This window comes from Hyperolius riggenbachi, chromosome 3 (assembly GCF_040937935.1).
Source record: "Hyperolius riggenbachi isolate aHypRig1 chromosome 3, aHypRig1.pri, whole genome shotgun sequence".
NCBI classification, from domain to species: Eukaryota; Metazoa; Chordata; class Amphibia; order Anura; family Hyperoliidae; genus Hyperolius; species Hyperolius riggenbachi.
The window spans coordinates 384,718,818-384,733,359 of NC_090648.1; the positions used below are offsets into that span (position 1 = coordinate 384,718,818).

The 14,542-nt window shown below is 44.0% G+C and overlaps 1 protein-coding gene across 4 annotated transcripts in view; it reads left to right on the forward strand.

Moving 5' to 3' along the window:
• The window catches only part of SLC15A5 (solute carrier family 15 member 5), a 152,473-nt gene that overhangs the window by 45,281 nt on the left and 92,650 nt on the right, over positions 1-14,542 (forward strand). For all 4 annotated transcript variants that reach the window (XM_068277381.1, XM_068277382.1, XM_068277380.1 and 1 more), the window contains exon 5: positions 11,727-11,913. In XM_068277381.1, the coding sequence (XP_068133482.1) occupies positions 11,727-11,913 (187 nt within the window). The remainder of the gene's footprint in view (positions 1-11,726; positions 11,914-14,542) is intronic.

Here is a 14,542-nt window from a genome sequence, read left to right on the forward strand (position 1 = left end):
GCAGGCACATTGTAGCCAATTACATAGTTACATATAGTTACATAGTTATTTTGGTTGAAAAAAGACATACGTCCATCGAGTTCAACCAGTATAAAGTACAACACCAGCCTGCTCCCTCACATATCCCTGTTAATCCAGAGGAAGGCGGAAAAAACCCTTACAAGGCATGGTCCAATTAGCACCTAAAGGGAAAAATTCCTTCCCGACTCCAGATGGTAATCAGATAAAATCCCTGGATGAACATCATTAGGCATTACCTAGTAATTGTAGCCATGGATGTCTTTCATCTAAGCCCCCTTTAAATGCAGGTATAGCGTTTGCCATAACGACTTCCTGTGGCAATGCATTCCACATCTTAATCACTCTTACTGTAAAGAACCCTTTCCTAAATAAATGGCTAAAACGTTTTTCCTCCATGCGCAGATCATGTCCTCTAGTCCTTTGAGAAGGCCTAGGGACAAAAAGCTCATCCGCCAAGCTATTATATTGCCCTCTGATGTATTTATACATGTTAATTAGATCCCCTCTAAGGCGTCTTTTCTCTAGACTAAATAAACCCAGTTTATCTAACCTTTCTTGGTAAGTGAGACCTTCCATCCCACGTATCAATTTTGTTGCTCGTCTCTGCACCTGCTCTAAAACGTCAATATCTTTTTTGTAATGTGGTGCCCAGAACTGAATTCCATATTCCAGATGTGGCCTTACTAGAGAGTTAAACAGGGGCAATATTATGCTAGCATCTCGAGTTTTTATTTCCCTTTTAATGCATCCCAAAATTTTGTTAGCTTCAGCTGCAGCTGCTTGGCATTGAGTACGATTATTTAACTTGTTGTCGATGAGTACTCCTAAGTCCTTCTCCAAGTTTGATGTCCCCAACTGTATCACATTTATTTTGTATGGTGCTAGACCATTAGTACGTCCAAAATGCATGACTTTACATTTGTCAACATTGAATTTCCTCTGCCATGTATGTGCCCATATTGCCATCCTATCCAGATCCTGTTGCAATATGACACTATCTTCCTGAGAGTTGATGATTCTGCACAATTTTGTATCATCTGCAAAAATAGCAACATTGCTCACTACTGCATCTAGGCTACACTCCCTCCTGGAGCCCCACCCCCCCTTATAAAAGGCAGGCATCGTCAGGCTTTTCACTCACTCGTGTGCCTGCAGTAATTAGTGAAGAGATAGCTGTTGCAGACTCTCATAGGGAAAGCTTAGTTAGGCTCTTGTAGGCTTCTTAGCTTGCTCCTTGGTGATTCTTATTGCTAAAAAAGCACCCCACAACAGCTCTTTTGAGAGCTAATCTTGTTCTTGTGATCTATTTTTGTGTGTGTGTGTGTGTGTGTGTGTGTGTGTGTGTGTGTGTGTGTGTGTGTGTGTGTGTGTGTGTGTGTGTGTGTGTGTGTGTGTGTGTGTCCCACTGACACTTGTGTAGAGATGGCCTGAACCTCCGATTTTCGGTTCCTCAAAAGTTCAGTTTGCGTGAACTTTTGCAAACCGCAATAGACTTCAATGGGGAGGCGAACTTGGAAAACTAGAAAAAATTATGCTAGCCGCAAAAGTGATGAAAAAGATGTTTCAAGGGGTCTAACATCTGGAGTGGGACATGGCGGAGTGGAATACATGCCAAAAGTCCTGAGGAAAAATCTGGATTTGATGCAAAGCAGCGTTTTAAGGGCAGAAATCACATTGAATGCTAAATTGCAGGCCTAAAGTGCTTTCACACATCTTGCATGTGTATACATCAATCAGGGAGTGTAATTCTTCCTTCCTCCCTCCTCCTTCTTTTTTGTCTACCAGGGATTTGTAGGATGTCAAAAGCCAGCTTACATACATTGGCCGGGAATCAAACTCAGGTCAACTGCTTTGAAGGCAGCTATGCTCACCCCTATACCACCAACGCTACATGCTGAAGCGAGCCTAGCATGTACCATTGTGATATACCCAAGAGAAAAAAGAGCTTGCTTAGGGATTTGTAGGATGTCAAAAGCAACCTCACATACATTGGCCAGGAATCAAACGCAGGTCAACTGCTTTGAAGGCAGCTATGCTCACCACTATACCACCAACGCTACATGCTGAAACGTCTTGGAGCAGACTTACTTCCTCCCTCCAAAAGACACACATACATCCCCATAAAATAATTAAACAGCAACTGCATGCACAGTCTCTGTGGCACAATCAGTTAGCGCATTCAGCTGTTAACCGAAAGGTTAGTGGTTCAAGCACACCCAGGGATAGCCAAGTAGAATCATCTCTTTCTCTCTCTGGGCTTGAACCACCAACCTTTCGGTTAACAGCCAAACAAGCTAACTGATTGCACCACAGAGACTGTGCACACAGTTGTTGCTAAATGATTTTATGTGGATGCATGTATGTCTTGTGGAGGCAGGAAACAAATCTGCTCCAAGAAGTTTAATGCCACTTTAAACAAAACCTGTATATATCAAATTTCTACATATATTTCTATGATCCTTTCATGATGACAAAGGCCAGAATGAAGTAGGCAAAGGAGTGCCCATTTTTCCGTACGGCTAAGCGGTCTCACTCACTTTTTCCTACAACGAAGCATCTGCTGTACAGCAGCAGAGTGGCGCAGCGGAAGCGTGTTGGGCCCATAACCCAGAGGTCGATGGATTGAAATCACCCTCGGTGTACTTTGGTTTTAACACCTTGCTTTACCACATGGGCCAATCGGTGGCCATAGCCCCGTAAGAGAAAGTGTCATTAGTGAAAGTGCCTTGCTGTAACATACATAGTAGTGTAACTATTTCAACTAATGTACCCTTCTTAAACTTGAAGGTTATATACAAACGTAAGCAGAGGTGCAGCGGAAGCGTGCTGGGCTCATAACTCAGAGGTTGATGGATCGAAACCATCCTCTGCTAGGCATGATTTCATTTTTGCACCTCGCTTTATCGCAAGGGCAAAACGGTTTCCATAGCCCTGTAAGAGAAAGTGTAATAAGGGCCCTGCCGTAACATAGATATTAGGGTAGCTAAGACTACTCCTGGGCCTTTCTTGTAGTTGAAGAGATGAGTGAACTGTGACACCACACTTACAAAAAATAAATAATATTAATAAAAAAAAAAAAAACAGTAAACAGAAAAGCTTCCTTATATTGGAGCATTGGACTTGGTAAAGTCTTAAGCCAATGTGTTGTAAGACACAAGTAAGCTTTAAGTTAGCAGGAATGGTTGCATGGCCACCTAGCTTTTCATCCTTCCCACCCTTGCCCTGGAATCTTCCAGACTCCAAATTGCTGTCTTTTGCTGTGTGTGTCACACCAGCATCATCCAGGGGGGCACATGATCTTTCTGAAGTCTTGAATTGAAGCCTGTAAGCAGTATCTCCATGTGTCCCACTGCTTTCATCTAGCAAATTAGGCAAATAAGCAAGCTCATTTTTCTCTTGGGTATACCACAATGGTACATGCTAGGCTGGCTTCAGCATGTAGCGTTGGTGGTATAGTGGTGAGCATAGCTGCCTTCAAAGCAGTTGACCTGAGTTCGATTCCCAGCCAACGTATGTAAGCTGGCTTTTGGCATCCTACAAATCCCTGGAAGACAAGACAAGACAGGAAGAGGAGGAGGGTGCAGGGGAAAAAAAGCACAAGAACAAGATTAGCTCTCAAAAGAGCTGTTGTGGGGTGCTATTTTAGGAATAACAATCAGCCAGGAGCAAGCTAAGAAGATTACAAGAGCCTAACTAATCTTTCCCTATGAGAGTCTGCCAGCAGCTTTCCCTTCACTAATTACTACAGGGACACAAACGACCAGTGGCGTACCTAGGGCATTTGGCACCCGGTGCTGGGTATTAAAAGACACCCCCCTAAAAAAATGGGCATGGCCACAACCTGTGGCGTGCTTCGTGGCAAAAAATGGGTGTGGTCACGACCAGATGAGGGCGGAGCTAACTGTAATTTAAAGTATTAGCTAGTATAGTTGCCCCAGTATAGCTAGTATAGTTGCACCCAGTATAGCTAGTACAGTTTCCCCCAGTATAGCTGCCCCCAGTGAAGCTAGTATAGTTGCCCCCAGTGAAACTAGTTGCCCCCAGTATAGCTAGTTTAGTTGCCCCCAGTATAGTTAGTTTAGTTGCCCCCAGTATAGCTAGTATAGTTGCCCCAGCCAGTATAGCTAGTATAGTTTAGTTGTCCCCAGTATAGCTAGTATAGTTTAATTGCCCCCAGTAAAGCTAATATAGTTGCCCCCAGTAAGTATAGTTGTCCCCAGTATAGCTAGTATAGTTGTCCCCAGTATAGCTAGTATAGTTGCCCCCAGTATGGCTAGTATAGTTGCCCCCAGTATGGCTAGTATAGTTGCCCCCAGTAAGCTAGTATAGTTGCCCCGAGTATGGCTAGTATAGTTGCCCCCAGTATGGCTAGTATAGTTGCCCCCAGTAAGCTAGTATAGTTGCCCCCAATATGTATAGTTGCCCCCAGTATGGCTAGTATAGTTGCCCCCAGTAAGCTAGTATAGTTGCCCCCAGTATGGCTAGTATAGTTGCCCCCAGTAAGCTAGTATAGTTGCCCCCAATATGTATAGTTGCCCCCAGTAAGCTAGTATAGTTGCCCCCAGTAAGCTAGTATAGTTGCCCCCCGTGTAGGTGCCCCAGGAGTGGGAAGCAGGGCTAGATGGAGGGGCTGTGGAGGGGTCCCTCACCTGGGACCCCTCCTTCTGCCTCTCTCTCTCCTCTCCAGAATAGCGACGACAAGTGCAGGGCGGCCGGAGGCGTATGGACAATTACTCACCTGATTTCCGCGTTCCAAGCGTGGAGCGCAGCGTCATGATGTTACAGGTCTCCGTCTTCAATGCCGCCCACTGTGCTTCCACTAATCAGGAAGCACAGTGGGCGGCATTGAAGACGGAGACCTGTAACGTCATGACGCTGCGCTCCATGCTTGGAACGTGGAAATCAGGTGAGTAATTGTCCATACGCCTCCGGCCGCCCCGCACTTGTCGCCGCTAATTTCTGGAGGGGGAGAGAGAGGCAGAAGGAGGGGTCCCAGGTGAGGGAGGGGGGGGATTTGTCTCCCCTCCCCACCGCTGCCTCCACAGCCCCTCCTTCTAGCCCTGCTTCCCCCTCCTGCTGTGCTGCTGTGGGGGTCATGGCGACACCCCCCTGGGTGTCTGACACCCGGTGCGCCACGCCCCCCTGCGCCCTATGATAGAGACGCCACTGCAAACGACTATAATGGCCGGCGCTGCCTGCTTTATATAAGGGGTGGGGCGGCTCCAGGAGATAGTGTAGCCTGATTGGCTACAACGGGCCTGCTGACTGTGATGTAGAGGGTGAAAGTTGACTGTAATGGTGCACTATGGGGGCGAACCGAACATCCGGGAAAGTTTGCGTTCGCATGGAACCATTCGCCGGCGAACCGTTCGGGCCATCTCTACACTTGTGTTGCATAGACAGCCTTGGTAATTCCTACTGTGTGTGCCACTGCCAGGCCCAGCACATTCAGTGACTACCTGTGTGTGTGACAGGTGCACATTGTAATACCCACTGCATATACCCACCTGTTGTTCACTGTGCACCCACCCACCTACGTGAGCGCACGCAGTGTCACTGTGCCTGTCCAGTACCTGACTGTGTGTGACAGGTGCACATTGTAATATCCACTGCATATACCTACATTTGGTTCACTGTGCACCCACCTACCTACGTGAGCGCACGCAGTGTCACTGTGCCTGTCCGGTACCTGTCTGTGTGTGACAGATGCACATTGTAATACCCACTACATATACCTACCTGTTGTTCACTGTGCACCCATCCACCTACGTGAGCGCACGCAGTGTCACTGTGCCTGTCCGGTACCTGTCTGTGTGTGACAGGTGCACATTGTAATACCCATCACTGCATATACCTACCTGTTGTTCACTTCAGTGCACCCACCTACCTACATGAGCGCACGCAGTGTGATATACCACTCCATGCATACCTGTTAACTGCACCTGTGTGACTGCACATTGTATTACTCAAGTCAGTGCATACCTTTCACATCATCCCCCCCCCCCGATATGGACAAAATGGACAAAACAGGTAGAGGCAGAGGTAGAGGCAGACCCAGAGGAAGGCCACTCGGCAGTTCTGTGCGAGGTCGTAGTGATGTGATTTTGTGCGGCCCTGGACCAATGTACAGTGCTCAGAAGAAGGCACGTCCCATCAACTCCCAAGATTGTCAGGACGTGGTTGACTATTTAACACAGAACACCTCATCTTCCGCAGCCACCAGCGCTACTCTAGGTACCACATCCTTTACATTTGACAGTTCGTAGGAGTTATTTGGTGGGGAAATCACTGATGCACAGCCATTATTGTTACAACCAGATGAAGGCGCTACGCAAGTTACACCACCTCATATGTCTGAGTTAGGCGACACTATGGACGTAACGTGTGTGGAGGGGGATGATGAAGTACCTGCTGTTGGTGCAGTTTTGGAGGTGTCTGAGGCAAACGAAGCTGGGCACAATGATTATGATGATGCCGATGATACGGATCCCACGTATGTTCCCAATAGAGGAGATGAACAGGGGACAGTTCAGAGGGGCAGTCAGAGAGTAGTAGGAGGAGACACGTTCCTGAAATAAGCAGCGGGAGCTCGTCATCAGAAACAGCTGGTGGCAGTGTCCGGCGGCATGTATTGCCACCTATGTACAGCCAGCCAACATGCCCTTCAACGTCAGCTGCTGATGCCACCATAGTGCCATCACCCCAGGGGGGCTCAGCAGTTTGGAAATTTTTTAGTGTGTCTGCCTCAGATCGGCGTAATGCCATCTGTTCTCTCTGCCTCCAAAAATTGTGCCATGGAAAGGCCAACACCCACGTAGGGACAAGTGCCTTACAAAGGCACATGGAGAAAAGGCAGAAACTGCAATGGGAAGAGCACCTGAGCAAAAGCAGCACACAAAAGAAAAGCCACCCTCCTTCTCCTCTTCCTCCTTCAGGTGCAGCATCTTCAGCCACTTTCTCCCTTGCACCTTCACAGTCACCCTCCTCCACTCCGCCTCTGACCTTGAGGGGTTCCTGCTCCTCTGCCAACATGAGCCAGGTGTCTGTAGGAAATCTTTGAGCGGAAGAAGCCAATTTCTGCCAATTACCCCCTTGCCCGGCGTCTGACAGCTGGCTTGGCGGAACTGTTAGCTCGCCAGCTGTTACCATACCAGCTGGTGGACTCTGAGGCTGTCCATAAATTTGTGGCCATTGGGACACCGCAGTGTAAGATACCAGGCTGCAATTATTCCTCTAAAAAGGCGATACCCAAACTGTACCGTGGTGTCATCTCTGGCACACAGTGTTGGGTCAAGGGTCCACCTGACCACCTGCTCCTTTGCCCACAGCATGCCTGCTGCCTTCCTTTGATGTGTGGTGGTGGTAGCCATTTCTTAGGCTCCCACTCCGGACCGGAATCGAACCCGGATTCCCTGGCCATTACCCGTGGTCACTCACAATGGCAGACTTGCCCTCCATAACAGATTCTCGTTGCAGGTACTGAACAGCAAGCAGAACAAGTATTTAAAAAAAATAGATGTAAGCTTTAACAATGGTAGAGAAAGAACCATCGAAAGTTGATAAGGCAGTCAGACATTACCTGATATCACTGAGGAAGAGCAATCTTGCTATGGTGCGCACCAGTCCAGCATGGCCGTCACTACACAAACAGCTGTTTGCGGTGCGTTACACAGTGAGTTTGGTCTGTCAGTGTGAAGCAGTACTCTAATTACACTCCCTGATTGATGTATACACATGCAAGATGTTTTAAAGCACTTAAGGCCTGCAATTTACCATTCAATGTGATTTCTGCCCTTAAAATGCTGTTTTGCGTCAAATCCAGATTTTCCCCCGGGACTTTTGGCGTCTCTCCCGCTCATCCATGCAAAAACTCAGATGTTAGACCCCTTGAAACATCTTTTCCATCACTTTTGTGGCCAGCATAAGTGTTTCTAGTTTTCAAAGTTCACCTCCCCATTGAAGACTACTGCGGTTCGCGTAAGTTTGCGCGAACCGAACTTTTGCGGAAGTTCGCGAACCGAAAATCGGAAGTTCAGGCCATCTCTACTGATAGCTAGATTCAGCAGGATAATTGGAGAAAACTTAGGAGAAAGGTTACCGGTAATTGCATATGGGCCCTGGTGTTTACACTCTATGTAACACCTCTCTTTGCTGAATACAGATGTGTGCAGGTGTCTAGCACAGAGTTAGTTACAGTATATTAAAAAAAAATGTGGTAAATAACTACCAGACAGAATCAACCAGGGCCCAGAATGTCTTGCTCTCCATGTTACAATTATAATCAAGCTGTTGAGTGTGTATTGGTGGCCTACTTTTTTTTTTTTTTTATAATAGTAATAAAGTGCCCTGTATTCACTGATGGGGATACTTTTATTTCTGTACTTCTTGTAGAAAGACATTTGGCTATTGTAGAAAGTATTTGGCTATTTACTTAATAGTCTAATGATGTTGCTTGTTTGCTTTTAAACTAAGCTAAGTTAGGGGAACGTTATAGCATCTGTTTCAAGTTAAAGTGGAACCCTGCCTATAGCTTCTATTTACCAATTAAGCAAAAAGGGGTAGGTCCCTAGCCTTTTCACATGTTTATAATGTCACATGGTTTGGCAGCCAGTTAATAAACCCTATTTTGTGCTCATAGTAATTACTGATTTAATTTTCCCCTCCTCTAATCAGTTAACCATTGCTAAGATGAGCAGTTTTAACCCTTGCTTAATCATATGTGAAATTGGGTAATCTGAGCACTATAAAGTTTGCAATGACCAAGCCAATTTTCAAACTTCTGCAATGCCTTTGCTTAAAGTTAATTACGAGGCGAACACAAAAAAAAAAAGTGAATTACCTCATGGCCATTGCAGTGCTCCTAGCAGACTATCAGCGCCTTGCCTGTCACTATGTAACCCTCTGTTAGCATTATCCAAGCTGTAGTTCAGGCCCCGACCCTGCCCAGGCTCGCCCTATCAACTTGCGATCAAAAACGCCACTTTAAAAAAAAATCCTGCGTCTGCGCAGTTCTTAGCCGCTAGTGCGGCTGCGCAGGTCCCCTGTCCCCGGGCCCATCCTCGCTCCCTTCACTCAGCTCTGTACGTCATGTGGGCGTGACATGACTGATTGAGGGACAAGTCACGTCTTCCCACGCTCAGCGCTGCTTGTCTCGGCTGAGGGGGCGCGGCTGACTTGTCCCTCAATCAGTCATGTGGGCGCCGTGCGGGCACGCCCACATGACGTACAGAGCTGAGTGAAGGGAACGAAGATGGGCTGGGGACAGGCCAGAGAACCTGCGCAGCCATACTAGCGGCTAAGAACTGCGCAGACGCAGGATTTTTTTAAAGAGGTGTTTTTGATCGCAAGTTGATCGGGGCCTGAACTACAGCTTGGATAATGCTAACAGAGGGCCACACAGTGACAGGCCAGGCGCTGATAGTCTGCTAGGAGCTCTGCAATGGCCATGAGGTAATTCACTTTTTTTTTTGTGTTCGCCCTCGTAAGTCCTTTAAGCTGAAAGATCTCTGACAATTTTTGGTCTACTCAAGACAAACAGGGCTTTCTTTGGATACCATTTATTAATATTATAAGCAAGAAGTTTAAATGGCTAACACGGTACAATACCTTACTGCTACTAATATTATAATCAATCTGCAATTTGATTGTTTTTTAAGAAAAACAAATAAAAAAAAAAATATTTTTTGAATTTTCAACCAAAAAGAGTAAATTTCTCAAATTGCAGCAGTCAAAATTTCAGAAATGGATTGTGCAATATGTTTTCTATGTAGAAATGTCAAAATTATATAGATTATTCATTTTTTAGGTACACAGCAGGGGAATCAGGACTTTCAGTGCCTGGGGCAAAAGGACTATTTGGGGCGCTAATGCCTGGGGCTGAAAGGCATAGGTGCTAATGCAAAATATTGGCTATTGGGCAATAAAGAAGAAATTTGGGTACACAATAAATAGGGGGCCCCAGCCCATCCAACCTAAATTTTTCATTTTGATTTGTAAATTATCGTTTTAACTTTTTATATAATTTTAAAATTTGTTTTGAGAGTTATAATTTTGAAATGTTTTTGTTTTAATATTATTTGCAGTGGAGAAAGGTGGTTGTAGGAGTAGGCGTCAGGAAAGGGGTTTTAAGGTTAGGCACCACCTAACTTAGGGTTAGGCATCGGTAGAGGGAAGGTTCTGTGAGAGAGTAGGATTAGGTTTAGTTGTAGTAAAATATTGGTGATATTTAATGTTTTACTATGCTTATTACAATTGTACATATATTTTCATTTTCATTGTTACAGACGGTATTTTACTATTTTATTATACAAATAAATGATAAAAATATTGTTATAAACAATATTATAACACTTCAACTATACCCCGAGCCTTTTATTCCTGGCACCCTTATTTAACCATTTAAGCCGCCTGGACATCGCTTTTGCGCTGCTGCACGCCCCATGCTCGATGGCACGCATGCCTGTGCGGGCCCGTATAGCCCCCTGTTAGCCCAGAGATCAATGAATGGGAACATAGTCAAGTCCCCGGTAGAAAGACTGATGGCTTCTTATCAGAAGCCGCCGTCTTTCACATAAAAAAAAAAAGTTTCCCGTCCTCCTTATGCTTTCCGGAAGCGAGAGTGCTTGCTTCCAGGACTAAAAAAAAACCAACATTTTTTGACTGTGACCATCTTGTGGCCAAATAGTAAAACTACATCTACATACAATTTTTAATGGAATAAACACATATTATTACATTTAAAATGAAAAATTACCTCCCGCACTAAAAATACCCAAATAAAATGTTTCATTAAAAAAAAATTACAATTTAAAAAAAAAATAGTTACCTAAGAAGAGGGTAGATTACGAACCTTTTTTTAATTATAGGCTTGTAAATAGTGATGGACGCAAAACTGAAAAAGTGCACCTTTATTTCGAAATAAAATATTGGCGCCATACATTGCGATAGGGACATAATTTAAATGGTGTAATAAACCGGGACAAATGGGCAAATAAAATACATAGGTTTTAATTATGGTAGCATGTATTATTTTAAAGCTACAATGGCCGAAAACTGAGAAATAATGCATTTTTTCAATTTTTTCTTAATATTCCTGTAAAAATGCATTTTTGAAAAAAATAATTCTAGCAAAATGTACCACCCAAAGAAAGCCTAATTGATGACAGAAAAAACAAGATATAGATCAATTAATTGTGATAATTAGTGATAAAGTTATTGGCGAATGAATTGGGGATGAAAATTGCTCTGATGCACAAGGTGAAAAATCCTAGCGGGCTGAAATGGTTAATGTATGCCATTGCAGGGGCACTAAACAGAGGTGAAAATTAAGATTTTAAGAGAGAACAAGTGATAATTATTCAATCTCAGTGAACTGGTGATCAGGAGCCAATCAAAATCAATCCTCATTCATTCCAGAAAGTGTCAGCTGTTAAAGCAAGCAAGAATGATGTAGTAAAAATCTACAGTACTATGTGTCAGAAACTAGAGTTCATATAAGGTCAGTTAATTTTCCTAGGGGCAGTCCTGAAGTATATTGTACAGTGTAATATATCTGTGGCTAAGCTGTCATATGCTGAAAAGAATAGTACATAGTGCTGATGCAGTATGATGGTGTTAAGGCCACATGTTCATTAATATTGCTACACATGTCCATCATTTTTCTATGATTTGCGTTCTTGATAATAATGGAGTTTTGCTGTTTTTAGGTGTCTGCTGCATTCTTCATTCAGTCCATGAACTCAAACTTGAGTGTAAGTGGTTTTCTGCTTCCCATAGCAGCCATGAAGATTATTAATATAATTCCATTGCTAATAATGGCTCCATGTCTGGAGAGCGTCACAATCTACCTGCTTAACAGAAGAGGCTATGGACTTCGGCCTTCAGCATCCATAGGTATGTTGTGGATACCTTACCTTTATTTGCAACATGCAGCAGATAGATGCTCACTGTGTAAATGAAACATACAGGATACTGAAGCATGCCAGAAACTATGGGTAACAAGCTACATGTTTGATACATTCAAGCAAAAAAGTAAGTATAGCCTATGCTTATTTTTATTAGATTTCCACATTACAAATATTTGACCTTTATACCCTCCAACAAGACCTGCTACAGCTGGTAACTCATATTCCACTTCTCACAACCTCCTAGATAAAATCACTGGACTTTTAATTAAATACATGGTAAATACAAAAAATATCCACAAAGGAAGTGGGAATTTTAAGAGCAAATATTTAGCGTTATCAATATTTTAAGTTTTATGTTCTTAATTCTCACCTCATAAAGAGACTTCTGCTTCCTGGTGTGTGTGCAATTAATTAATTAGTTAATGCAACACGCTTTAACAGTGCTTGCAAGGTTGGTTCTAAATTAGCTGCTGATCTGCATGAGATTACATCATATGATTGTACCTTCAAATTCATGGCCAGCGAGTGAGGCAGAGAAAGAAAATACAAACTAAATGTAGATTAATGTCAGTGAGTATGAACTATTGTATTTGCCATAGCCAAGGATGAATCTCGTTGCCAGCAGAAATCTGTATATAGGTATATATCTGTATATAGGTGCCTAGCAGACCAGTCAGCAGACACACTGTAGGTGAGTGGTATCTACCCTGCAAATTGTCATAATTAGCATATGAACAGTGTGAAAGATGATTGCACAGGGACTCCAGTTTACATGATAGCTTGGGGAGTTTCAGAAGTGTACAGAGCAAAATTTATATGGACACTGGCTCGAGTTTTGAGATTGAAAGAAACCTAAATTAGAAAAAAAAGTAGTTTAACTTACCTGGGGCTTCTTCCAGCTCTCTGCAGCGGTCCTGTGCGAGCACCGTGATTCTGTGATGCTCCAGTGACCCTCAGCTCCCCTGACCCTCAGCACCCCTCTGACAGCTGAATGGGCGGCTCCGGTCTGCATGCCTTCTGATCGTACTCCCATAGATGGAAGCATTCTGCGCAAGTGCAGTATGTAAAAATTTCTACTACGCATGAGCAGAATGCTCCTGGCAATGGGTGCACAATCGAGTGGGTGCCCAGGAGGCACAGCGCATGTGCAGTGGCTGTCATCTCACTGAGTTGTCCGGCTGACAGAGGAGTGCTGCAGGTGACTGGAGCATCACAGAATCATGACGTATGTACAGGATGGCTGCGGGGGACTGGAAGGTAAGTTAAAAAAAAAAAATTTATTTGGTTTAGATACCCTTTAAATTTGACTCTGTATTCAATGCACAGCCTTTGAGTTCCTCACATGTTAATTCGCCTGATTAAATGGACTACCCTTTCTCTGCAATGCTTTAGAATCTCAGAAGTGTGTTGGAATCATCTAGCTGCTACATAATGCTCTAGCTATGTACACGCTTTAGATTTTCATAATTTATATACTCGCATATAAGCAGACCCCCGTATTAGCCAAAGGAACCCTCTTTTCCCTCAGAAACCAGGAAAAAGTGATTGACTTGTGCATAAGCCCCCTCCCCAGTATAGGGTTTTTTCTTTGGCGATTCTTATAAGGACCAAAAATACCTAGGTGAGAAGTAGGGAGAGACCAGGGGCCCAATGGTGCAGTATCGTCAGGTATAGGGAGGATAAACTTATATAGATATCAGTGGAAGGGGTTATACTGGAGAGGGTAATGGGTAGGATGGAGGCACCCAATGTGTGTTCTATTTTAGTATTTTAAAATACAAATAAAAAATTATATAATAAAAAGAGAGGTAATTGCTTACCTCTCCAGAAGATATAAACACCAGTTTAACTAGAAAAAAGATTTTTAAGCAAAAAGCAATTTGACAACGCGTTTCACGGGTCATGGCCCGATTCCTCAGGTCAATACAAAATGCATTGATTGCATAAGGGATAGACACCAGTTAAACTGGTGTCTATATCTTCTGGAAAGGTAAGCAATTACCTCTCTTTTTTTATATAATTTTTTTATTTGTATTTTAAAATACTAAAATAGAACACACATTGGGCGCCGCCATCCTACCCATTACCCTCCCCAGTATAACCCCCTCCACAGTAGCCAGATGTGCCCCCAGTACAAGTAATTTCCTCTTCCCATAGCCAGATGTGCCCCAAGGATGGGGGTATGCAGCTGTATCTCAAGACTCCACTAGATGGCGTCATAGGTATGAGACCCAGCAACTGCCACACAGGAAAAATCCCTGATCATTGCGCTGCTGACACGTTGCTTGTACAAACCAGGGGACACAGATAGTATTGAGCATTGCACGTTGCACACCATGTTGCAGGGGATCGGGGGCACAGACACAGCAGGGTGTCAGCTGGAGAGAGCAAGATCACTAGTGCAAGACCCTTACGCTTCTCTGTCAGTAACAAAACCTGCTCCATCATCCATTCTGCTCCACTGACTTGCATATGAGCCAAGGGGGTAACTTTTCAGCCCAATTTATGCTGAAAATTAGGCTTATATGCAAGTATATAAGGTATGAGATGAATGTTCATGATCATCTTAAGCAGGAGTACAATTGTTACACTGGCTTGCTGGTGAGTTCATTAGC